General features: G+C 44.5%; 1 protein-coding gene across 1 annotated transcript; it reads right to left on the bottom strand.

Moving 5' to 3' along the window:
• Nucleotides 1-2,519: 2,519 nt before the first annotated feature.
• LOC309818521 (cytochrome c-like) lies at nucleotides 2,520-3,034 on the bottom strand (the record flags this gene model as incomplete). The annotated part of the gene is made up of 2 exons (XM_082648257.1): nucleotides 2,520-2,865; nucleotides 3,024-3,034. 2 exons carry the CDS (start codon nucleotides 3,032-3,034, stop codon nucleotides 2,520-2,522), a joined length of 357 nt encoding a protein of 118 aa, XP_082504383.1.
• Nucleotides 3,035-12,350: the final 9,316 nt, after the last annotated feature.

Genomic DNA, 12,350 nt, shown 5'->3' with positions numbered 1-12,350 from the left:
GCACAAAGTCTGGCCTCCTTCCAGCACCCAGTGTCCCCCAAAGAACTGGGACATGGAAGAGGGCATTAAACAGCCTTGAATGACACTGCAAAGGTCCTTCCTGTTCAACCCCTTATAGGACTTCTGATGACCTCTAGAAGAAAGAGGATCCTTGTTAACAGAAAGAACGTAGTCCTGGGGATGAGAACCCTCCCCAGGTGAGCTAGAATTGAGCAGCGTTGCAGAGTTTTCACTGGTCATGTCCATCTCTGCATGGGAAGCCATACTTGTTTTCCATTGACTGTAGTGACGTAAAGAGCCCTTTCCGTTTCCTCTTCCCTTTCTATGAATTTCAGAATGTGCCTCTCTAAATGTGTATTTCAGGATTCATACTTCTGAGACCTTGGGTTTAACCATACCTCCCGTCACAGTGTTTTCTATTACAAAACACCTAAAATCCCCACCATCACAGGGCAAGTAGGATCCAAACATTCAATCGCAAAAGATGCATTGCATTATTATGAGGTTAGTGAAAACTGATATATTATAGGTGGTCTATACAGTCACAAAAATCACAAAAGTACAGACAGTGAAAATTATCCTATACCCTAAACTGAGAACGTCTCATATGATATCAAGATGGTCACTTCCTAGCCCTCCACACCGCCAGGTCACCCCTCCCCAGCATAAGGTGAGAACTTCAGGGTCCTCCCACCACCAGCCTCGCGTACTGGAGCCCTTCACTGGTCAAGTTATACCTGGTCCACTTAACTACACATTCTCACAGGTGTTCGCGTCCATCACTACAATGAAAGCCATCCAGCCTTTTCGCTGGTTCAGAGCTTCAACCAATTCACTGAACAAAGTTAGGCACTTTTACTCCTCAGAATTGCAGAAATGGGTCCGTGCACCCCTGTCCTTCCACCCTTGGTTCGTTTTTACAAAGTCTCCTTTCAAAGTACCACAAATGGCATCACCTGCCAATGCTGAAAAGATAATAATATCTGTCTTTGCAAGCCTTCTGTGAGTTCAGCCCCGTCTCCTACCTGCATGAACAAACATGGAAGGGGCTGTTTTGAAGGGGCTGATATTCAGAGCACAGCCTCCCTCAAGTCCAGAGGCTGGACGATGCTGGGATCACAACCAACAGCTTCCAACGTCCACCACACAATGCCACCGTAGCCCGCTCAGTTTCCAAAGCTGTGCACATCCTTGGCTGCAAAATCACTTCTGGGACAAAGGACTGTTTCTGAATTCAAAACAATTCCACCTCAAACGTGTTCTCCACTATTAACAAACAGTTCAGGAAGAAATGAAGGAAGCTGAATCCCTCTGGGGACACACTCGGTTTTGCCCCGATGGGATCTTAGCAGCATCTGAGGGCCCTGTGATTTGACAAGGCCATCTACAAACTCCCAGGGCTGTTGGTGAAGTTGGCTGTTCACCTGCAAGAATACTTGAGGACAGGTTAGGTGAGGGTGACGTTCCCCAAGCAGCCTTCCAGGCCAGAGGCAGCTGTGGTTTCCATTATACCCTGCCTCTCGCCATGTTTGGGAAATCCTAGTGGACTTTCAGAAAGTGGAATCAGGGAGATATGTTTGACAACTCTTTTTTTTTAAAATGTGATGGATGGGGCCTGTGTCTTTTCCACAGCTGGCTTCTAGCACTGCCCCACCCTCCATTACTGCAAGTTCACCTGCTTTATAACGATCTGTTACCCCTGTCCGTCCCTGAGTCTGGGGCAGCTATGCAAGGCAGTGGGTGGGAGAAGGATGTAACACAGCCCTATGGAGATATGAGAGGTCCACTGCCTAGGCCCAGCTGGCTTGGCCTCTCCCCATTTCTCCCTTCTGAACCCCCTTTGGGCTCTGACAGGCACTGGAGTTAACGACCACATCCATCCTTTGCCCCTGAAGGCCTTCCAGCTCCACAGCCAAAGCCCCCATGGAGCTGGGAGGGCCTGCAGCCCTGGCTGATCAGGCCCAGGCGGTTTCTTGTTTATTTGTTTATTTATTTATTTAATCTATCAGATAGAGAATTTTAATTAAATTGGCATAGTTAAGACCGAAAAGATAAAGTGGACATTGTAAGTGTATCTTCAGCCCTTGCCTTAACAGGCAAATGAACACAACTGAAACACACGTGACTCTTGCTGGTCTATGAGACAGTGAAGGGAACTTCTCAGGATTTAAATATATTAATATAACCACTGATAGAAATCTAAATATAAAACCAATCTCCTATAGGGTTTGAGAAGGTGTTCACCATATCCCTGAAAAGTTTAACCTTCCTTATTCAAGTTTAATCATCTCTTTAGAAGGGGAAAACAGTGATAGTACTTGTTGAACCAGAATTACTAGCAAAATTCAAAAAGCTGACCATATTCATTTAGCCACAAGCCAATCTTATTTAAATCGGGACAGAAATATTACATCAGCCATTCATGATCTGAATTCTAGTGTATGAGATCAATTTAAATATGGTACACATAAAAAGTCATGAGACATCGGCTTCATGATAAATAAGGCCGTGGCCAACTATTACGCATTCGTAGCTTTTTTGAGATATGCTATCAAGTCTGCCCTTTCTGCCTTCTTCTTAATGCCAGCGAAGATCATTTTTGTTCCAGGGATGTACTTCTTGGGATTCTCCAAATACTCCATCAGCGTCTCCTCTCCCCAGGTGATGCCTTCGTTCTTGTTGGCATCTGTGTAAGAGAAGCCGACAGCCTGACCTGTCTTTTGCCCAAACAGACCATGGAGATTTGGCCCAGTCTTGTGCTTGTCTCCCTTTTCCACAGTATGGCACTGGGCACACTTCTGAACAGAAATCTTCTTGCCCTTCTCAACATCACGCCTTTCTAAATCGTACTTTCTCCGTGCACGACTAAGAGGTTCCCGCTCGCAAGCCAAACGTCCCGCTCTCTAATCTCATATTTAAATAAATGCATTTAAGTTTTAAAACACAAAACGATTCGAAGAAGTATCAAGTAAACCGTCACACAGATGTTAGGCTGACTGGTGTGCAGCGTATGGCTGGTCCACATTTCGGCCATGCTGACTTAGATCAGCCTTCGAGTGTTTTGAACAAATTGTTCCTCCAAGGCCTGCGTTCGGGATGCTATCTGGGGTTCCTTCCAAGCCAACAGCCTCCCTAGGAACTGGAACTCCTAAGCTCTACTGGAGCGATGTGATTCAAAGTCTTTCGCTTAGGCTAATCTATCCTGCTTTAAATCCTACAGCGCTATAGAAACTCAATGACAGAAGAGACAGCTGGTCGGTGACAGGAAAATACCATTAGAAGGCGAGAGGCAGCCAAACCCTCGGTAAACGGATTAACTCACTTAGCTTCTGGAAGGTAAACCTTTCTGGAGATGGCATCCAAGTCAGGAGGTGGGCCAGCTCCCTGTGAGGTGGGCCCCTGAATGCAGATGAAACGTGGGTTTGGAGCTCTGATATAGATCGAGAGGGGCCAGGCCTGGAATGCCCGGCAGGGAGTTTTAGCCTGCAGATGCCAAGGTGCAGCACATTTGAAGTTGTGAGGAAGGGGAAAAGCAACAGGAATGAAAGCAAATATCTGGGAGGGGATTTTCTTTGGGCTCACTTCCCCTTGCATTCAAACCTATTAACCTTAGTGTGTTAGGAGCACTTTCTTCAGGAATAATCTCACTAAATGCTGCAGAAAAGTTAGAAGGAGTGTGTTGGGCTTGAGAGGTAGAGAAATAGACACAAAATTCACTAGCATCAGTGGAAACTGCAATGTTAAGTCTCCAGTTCAAATACTAGAGTTGGAATCCTGGCCTAGAGATTTTTTTTTTTTTTTTTTTTATCTCTACAGTTTATACTCCTCCTCAGAGATGAATGTTTTTCTTACTAGTCTTATTCTGAACAGCTACAAACTGGGATTCAACCCTGCCAGGCTGTGTGTGTATGTGTGTGTGTGTGTGCACCTGACCTAGAGACTACCCTTTAAGTAATATGTGTGTACTGTGTGTATTATTTTTAAAGAAGTAGTTTGGCTTCTATCCTTCAGATATCCAAGGGTATTTGGAAAAGATAGTCTAAGACAGATTATTGATCCATTCCTCCAGTTTCCTAAGTGCTCAGTGTATATCAAGTTTATAGAGTATAAGAACTTAACTTCTTACAGAAATGCCTTTACTAAATTGCACTGAAATAATAAGGTCTTTTGCTTTTATATTGGAATGTTATGGCATCTTTAGGAAAATCCTTATGCTGCTTAATATTCTCACAAGTAAGGATCCTCATGAGAAAATATTTGTGACATTTGAATCAAGGATAACTTTATCTCTCTTAAGAGGTTGGTATGTTTCCTTTAATCAGACAAGTGTTATATAACTCATCACATTTCTATTTTTGCTTTGGCTGCCAGGAAACTCAAAGACCAGTAACTCTACTGGCCTATCTGTTCAAGACCAGTAACTGTTCAAGACCAGTAACTCTACTGGCCTAAATTTGGGGTATGATCATTTTTCCTGTTCAAGACCAGTAACTCTACTGGCCTAAATTTGGGGTATGATCATTTTTCCGCTTATTTTAATATTTGCTTAATAATCCTCAATAATAACTTTAACAGTCCTACTTTATCTGAGTCTGGTATATATTACATCTGTTACATATCAGATATATATAGTATACATTATATCAGGTCTGTTTTCACTTGCAGTTGACAGATATCCAACTCAATTAAGTTAAGCAATAAAAAGTGGGGAGGGGATTCTTATTGGCTCATATAGCTGAAAAGTTGAAAAGCTCAGGGTAGATCCAATCATAAAACTTTAGAATAGGGACAAGCCAAAGGGACACAGGAACCAACCTGAAAGTGCTCCCAGTGACCAAAGCTGGAACAATTTGAACAACAAAATAAATAACACGGAACTGAATTATAACCCAAAGTATAAAAGAAATATATGTGAGTCCATCCTATTAATAATATAAACAAATGATGGAATAAATAGGAACAAGAAACAAATCTTCCTTACAAAAGAATTTCAAATAATATATGTAGAAGCTCCCTCTCTAGGATGTAGAGGTTAATTCCTTTGAGGGTGGACGAGATTTAGTGACTGGCTTCCAAAGAGGAGGGTATAAAAAAGGGAAAATAGTACCTTTACAGTGGAGAAGCCTGGCAAACACCACCTTGACCAAGTGATAAAGCTCAACGTCACCAGTGATGAGGCATGTTGATATGACATGAACCCTCTGATACGATGTGATGAAAAAGGTACTTCACATCTACGGTAGTCTTTCCAAGACTCCAAAACCCCGTCTAAGCATGAGAAAAACATCAGACAAGCCCAAGTTGGAAAACATTCTACAGGATACCTGGCCAGGACTCCTCAAGACTGTCAATCAACATCATGAAAAACAAGAAAAGACTGAGAAACTATCACAGACCAAAGGTGACTAAGAGGGCATGATGACTAAATGCAACGTGGTACCCTGTATTGGAAAGAGGACATTAATGGAAAAACTGGTGAAATCCAAATAAAGTCTGGAGTCTAGTTTACAGTAATGGGCCAATGTTGGCTTCTTGCTTGTGACAGTTGTACCATTGTAAGTTATAGTGTAAGATGTTAACAATAGGGGGAACCAAAACTCTCTGTACTAGTGTTTCAGTCTGTTCAGGCTGCTATAACAGAATACCATAGTCTGGGTGGCTTATATCCAACAGAAATTTATTTCTCAGAGTTCTGGAAGCTGGAAGTCCAAGATCAGGGTGCCAGCATGGTTGGGTTCCGGTGAGAGTCCTCTTCCTGGTTTGCAGATGGCCATTTTCTTGTTGTATCCTCACAAAAAAAAGAAAGAGAGGGATCCTGTGTTTCCTCCTCTTTCATAATGGCACTAATCCCCTTCATGAGGGCTCCCTCCTCATGACCTATTCACCTCCCAAATGCCCCACCTCCAAAAACCATCACATCAAGGGTTAGGATTCCAACTTTCATGAATATGGAGGGGGGACACAAACATTCAGTCTGTAGTTATCTTTGTACCTTCTCTGGGAATTTAAAATTATTCTTAAAAACAGTTAAAAAGTAGCAGAGGGACAAACAGAAAATAAGTAATAAATAAAATAAAGTCAATCCCATCAATAATCATATTAAATGTTAATGGTCTAAACACTCCAATTAAAAAGTAGAATGGTCAGAATGGATAAAAGAGACCCAACTTCAGCTTGTCTAAAAGTGATGCACTTTAATTATAAAGGCACACAGATTGAAAGTGAATGGAAAAGTGATGGAAAATAATTTGTCATGTAAAAAGTAAGACTTAGAAGGATGGAGTGACTATATTAATAACAGGCTAAATACACTTCAAGGTATAGAGTATTCATAGAGATAAATTACGTATAAACACACATGCATAACCCTGATTGATGGTTTAAGAGAGATCATCTTCATCAAATGGTGTTAGAGCTGTGTTTGGCCCAGTCTTACATTTGCCTTTTTCTCTTCATGTGGCTCCCTGTCCACTTCCTCACCCCACCCCACCCCACTTAACCAACCTTAGCAACCTAGTATTGACCTTTTCCATATTTCCCTATGCTTGTAAAATTATTTCTAAACATATAAGACCACACATACATGTATATATACATATACAAAATATTTCTGTCATTGCTTTAGGAAAACATACGTTCAAAGCATACACACTCTGCTCCAGCTTCTCTTTTAATACCTCATGCAAATTGCTCCAGGTCCCCAGATATCGTGCTAATTCACTATTTTTAATGAACTATTGAGAACGATCTATTACTATGAATTATCCACAATTTATTCAACGTTGAACATATATGCTTACATTATTAGTATAAGGATTCCCAGGAGTGGGATTCTGGGTCAATGGGGCACGTGTGTGTAATTTTAATACATTTTGCCAAGTTACTCCCCGAGAGGTTGTAGTAACTGCATGTCCACCAACCATGGGCGTGTGTACCCTCTTCCCTGCACAGGAAGAAAATGCCACCTGTTCAACATGAATTCTGCACCCCCAGCCCCCATGGAGGGTGTAGAGCAGATGGTACTGGGGCTCACACCCATCATTACGGGTCTCCTGGCTCACTTTGGGGAGACAGCAGCATCCACACCCACAGCTCCCTCAGCTGCTGCTCAGCGTGTCTGTCAGGGTCCCAAATCCTGGGTCACTTTATGTGAATGAACCTGTTCGTGTCCACCTGGGCCAGGTGCTTCTCTGGGGAAGTACCAGCTCGTCTGCAGCTCACCTTAAAGCATCAGCGTCGTGGGCTTTGAGGAAATAAAAGACCAACCGGAGATCCAATGAGACACAGCCTCCTGGGGGTTTCAGCCTATCCTCCTGGCTTCGAAATTGACCTCGTTCTCCCCACTGCAAGGTCATCTTCTTTTCCTGTTGCCAACCCTGCTGGCCGCAGACCCACAGCAGACTTGGGGACGACACACTGACGTAGACAGTTTAACTGGTTCCCAAGATGTGTAAGGTCAAATGCCTATAATAAATCCCCTATGACACCCACAGCTATTCTGCTTCTCTGAGGGAACCCTAATACTGTACACCACAATTATTCTCATCCAGCTCTGTGATAAAGCAAGCTTTGAGCCTTCAGGGTATATACTAAGACCAGCTGTTCCTATGGTCATCGCTTAGACAATGTCTGCTTAACCATAGATTGGAATTCACTGATGCAGTTTTACAGCAAGTCAATTCTGCACACACATACTGAGCACCTACTGTGTGCTCTCTGTGAGGTCTGCCCTCACACTAGTAATAATCCTCTTTTATAATGACCAAGAAGAAAGAAAATCTTGAGATAAGGTAAAAAACAAAAAGTTTATGCTTGTAGTTGTAGCAACTTCATATTAGATGAATCCTCCAAGTGTTTTTAACGAAACTAGACCTTTCATTGGGTGATAAAAATGACTCATGGGTGCCAGCAGTAATACGTAACTCTTCTTGTGTGTGTGTGATGATTTCCTAAGAGGCTAAGATCTAACTAATTGCCCAATTCTGAGTTTCTTTAAAAAAAAAAAAAAAGAATCTAGCACGCGAACATGGATTAGCATCTTCAGAATTCAACAGTAGTTTAATTTATACCTAACATGTGGATTGGGAACTGCTTGAGAAGCATTCTTGTCACCTTTTTTAAAAATTAAAAAGTAAGACAGCAACTCTCTTGCCTATTCCATGAAGGTCTTAAAACATACCTGTAGGGCTTCCCTGGTGGCGCAGTGGTTGAGGGTCCGCCTGCCGATGCAGGGGACACGGGTTCGTGCCCCGGTCCGAGAAGATCCCACATGCCGCGGAGCGGCTGGGCCCGTGAGCCATGGCCGCTGAGCCTGCGTGTCCGGAGCCTGTGCTCCGCAACGGGAGAGGCCACAGCAGTGAGAGGCCCGCGTACCGCAAGAAAAAAAGACATGCCTGTAAATTTTCTGATGCTCCTCCCATTAAAAGGCATGTCTGATTGGCCTCCCTTCGACTATGCGCTGGCCTCTGTGACTCTCTTAGAAGAGACCCAGCTTGGGTTTGGAGGCTCATTCATGAGAGCAATACAGACCCTACCTGGCTCTGTCTTTTTCAGGCATATGCTTTGGAGCCCTGAATCCCCAGAAGGACTCCAACCACCCAGAAGTCACTATGCGGGAGAAGCCACGTAGCGAGTCCTTCCGATGAGTCCAACCCCAGCCCCCCTCCCATCACAACTGTGTCATGTGAAAACCGCCCAGCTGAGCCTACTCAACCTCCGCAAGCCTCGAGGTAATGACATGTTATTTTAAACCACTAAGTTTCAGTGTGGTTTGTTATATGGCAATAAATAACTGGAACATTCTGGGTAGAGAAATAAATAGCACCGTCACCCTGCTCTCAGGACTCACAGTTTACAGGGAGACAGAATCACAGTTTCAATACCACATCAGGGCCCTATGGGGTGTATTCAAGGCTCAGAGGGGGCACAGAGGCAAGACTGACTTCCAGATTTGAATAATGAGGGATCTCACGTCTCGTGGGGTTTCTTAAGCTCTTTTATTTAGTAACAGCTCTGTGTTCATAAATGTTAGCAGACTACAGCACTCCTGAAGCCCAGTGAACCCAGTGGGCTCCCGCGTCATCTGCAACAACCGGGTGGATGGCTGTCGGTTAGGATGGCACCCAAGGACTGACCCTCCTTACTATCCAATCCACATGGCACTGTGCATTCTGAAAATGTGAACGTGGATTTCATTTGCCACAGAAACTCTTCCAGATACTGCAAACTTTTCTCATGGGAAGCTTAGAAGACAAATATTTCCTACTTCCCAGTTTGGCCTGTAGGAAGGAGACAGAAGAAATGCTATGGAGGATGGGCTCTAGGCCGAGCAATTTACATCATCTCATTTGATCACAGGTCAGTCCTGGCAGGCAGAGCCTGTTACAGTCATCGTCCGGAGACAGGAAGCAAGTCGCAAGGAGAAAACCATCTGCCCACGGTCAGCAAAAAGCATGGCTGGGATGTGAAACCAGATGTCCCGGCACCAAACCTCTTTCTGTTATGGGTTAAACTGTGTCTCCCCAAGGGCTTTCCTGGCGGTCCAGTGGTTAAGACTCCATGCTCCCAATGCAGGGGGGCATGGGGTCAATCCCTGGTTGGGGAACTAAGATCCCGCATGCCGCACCGTGCGACCAAAAACAAAACAAAACAAAGAGCAAACTGTGTTCCCCCAAATGATATGTTGAGGTTCTAACCCCCAGGACCTCAGAATAGCAGGAAATACATCATTGCAGATATAATTAGTGAGGATGAAATCATAATGGAATAGGACAGACCTCTAATCCAATAGGACCGGTGTCCTTATAAGAAAAGGAGAAGAGACAAAGAGAGAAACACACAGGAGCGGAGGCCATGTGATGATGGAGACAGAGATGGGAGGGATGCAGCTACAAGCCAAGGAATGCCGAGGATTGCCGGCCACCACCAGGAGCCAGGAGTGGCAAGGAAGGATCCCCCCTTAGAGCCACTGGAAGGAGCACGGCCCTGCCGACACCTAGATTTTGGACTTCCAGCCTCCAGATCTATATAAGAGAATAAATTTCTGTTGTTTAAGCCACTCAGTTTGTGGTACTTTCTTACAGGAGCCCCAGTCCCCTAGAGTCCTGACCTCCAAAGGGGCTGACACGGGCCAGATTCTGATGATTTACCACGACCTTGACAATCTGAGGTAGGAGGAGCATGTTCTAGAGAAACTTGTAAAGGACTCATTCTCTGCTCACATCAGGCCGAACAACTACAGATTCCACTTGGCCACACTGAAAATGGTCGGGGATGGCCTGGGTGTCTGCACGTCAGGGAACTTCTTTAAGGAGCTGGGATTTTTTTGTTCCAGTGTGAACTATATCACAGGATTCTTATTTATCCAAAGAATTATCCATGTAAATAAAGACATTTGCAAATTGATTTAGATTAATCAGGTGTGACTGCTGGATAAACAGAGGGAAAAACTCTGTCACTGAGATCCGGGCACTGGAACAACCAGGACCCTGTGCACAGGCTTGCAACAGAGGCAGCAGCAGAGGCAGAACTGTGGTCCAGGAGAGAAGAAGAAAACCAGAAAGGGAAAGAAACCTGAAAATATGAAAACCATCTTGGGGTATAATCCCTAAAGAGGCCGCTGGACTCAAAGGTCACCCAGGAGATGTGAGTTTAAATTATGGGCTCCCCAAACCCAAATCTGGGGGATTTCTACCTTCTGGTCTGCCCCTACTCCTTCCACCCACCTCTCACCCCATCTCCATGCACAAACAGACACTCACACACACACATACACACGCACAGAAATACACCAGAGTCACACACACACACAGAGACACAGACAGAAACATACACAGAGTCATACACACGCACACACGGAAACATACACAGAGTCACACACACACAGACACACAGACAGAAACATACACAGAGTCATACACACGCACATACGGAAACATACACAGAGTCACACACACACACACCCTCGGGCACAGGGTTTTTAGAGACTGTGTTGCATGTATTCACCACTCAGTGCTAAGTGCTCCCAGGCTGCAGTATTATCTTATTTTCTTCTCGCAGCAAGCCTTTAAGGCAGTTGTTGCTAATCCCATTTTGCAGACAGGAATACGGAGCCCCAGAGATATTAAATGTCTGGTACAAGTTTCCACAGTCGGCAAGCGGCCCAGCAGGGATGCTAATCTCTCCCCTGAGTCCAGATCCGGGTCCCCACCTTTCCCACCAAAATACACAAACCCACGTTGATTCCATCCACACTGTTTCAGGTGCTAAGAAGAAAGCAATGAACAAACCAGACCAAGGCCTTAGGCGGTGGGGGAAATGGGGAAATGTTGGTCAAAGGTACAAACTTCCAGCTATAAGATGAATAAATTCTGCGGATGTGATGTACTACAGCCAACAACACTGTATTACCTACTTGCTGACTACAGCTAACAACACGGAATCGCATATTTCAAAGTTTCTGTGAGAGCAGATCTCAAATATCCTCACCACAAAACCGAAAGGGTAATTAAGTGTCGGGATGGAGGTGTTAGCTAATGCTATGGGGCAATCATTTTGCGATACATAAATGTATAAAACCTACACACCGTACACCTTAAACTTACACAGTGTTATCGGTCAATTATATCTCGTTAAAGATGGGGGAAAAAAACAACACGTATTGTATGATTCCATCTATATGAAATGTCCAAAAAAGTCTAAAGAGATACAAAGTAGATTACTGTTCGCTTAAGGCTGGGAGTGGAAATGGGGAATGACTGCAGATGGGCACAAGAATTCTTTTGGGGATGATGGAAATGTTCTGAAATTAGATCGTGGTGACGGTGGCACCAATCTGTAAATATGCTAAAAATAGTAAGTATAGAATTCATATACTTAAAACGGGTGTGTTTTATAAGATGTAAACTATACCTCAATAAAGCCGTTAATAACAACAACAAAACCGAAACAGACCGGACCCCACCCTCGGGGAACTCACGTCGCTCACCATCCAGGAGCGCTTATTCCTTTCCATGTGAGTCGTCTGCTTCCTCCAGGACGGAACGTGAATGTGCACGGGCAGCCCTGGGGGTCTAGCATCTGAATCTGTGGGCCTCAGGTCGGGGTGCATTTCTATCAAGCTCCCAGGTGAGTCCAATGCTGCTGACCCACGGACCCCATCCTGAGGACCAAGGCTGCACTACGTCTTGGAGAGGAGAGAAAAGGGTGTATTTCATGCCCCATATCAGTTGTTGACTCTTTTTTGGCAGATCAGCCCTGGCTACCTGACTGGTGAGTCTGGGAAGGGGACTGGCTAACAGGATGGGCGGTTCCCTGTGGGACCACCTGCTTCACTCCTCCGGCTCAACCCC

This window comes from Grampus griseus (assembly GCF_964374135.1).
Source record: "Grampus griseus genome assembly, chromosome: 2".
NCBI lineage: Eukaryota > Metazoa > Chordata > Mammalia > Artiodactyla > Delphinidae > Grampus > Grampus griseus.
Note: the sequence above shows the minus strand (reverse complement) of the source record. Positions and strands in the feature narration are given on the sequence as shown.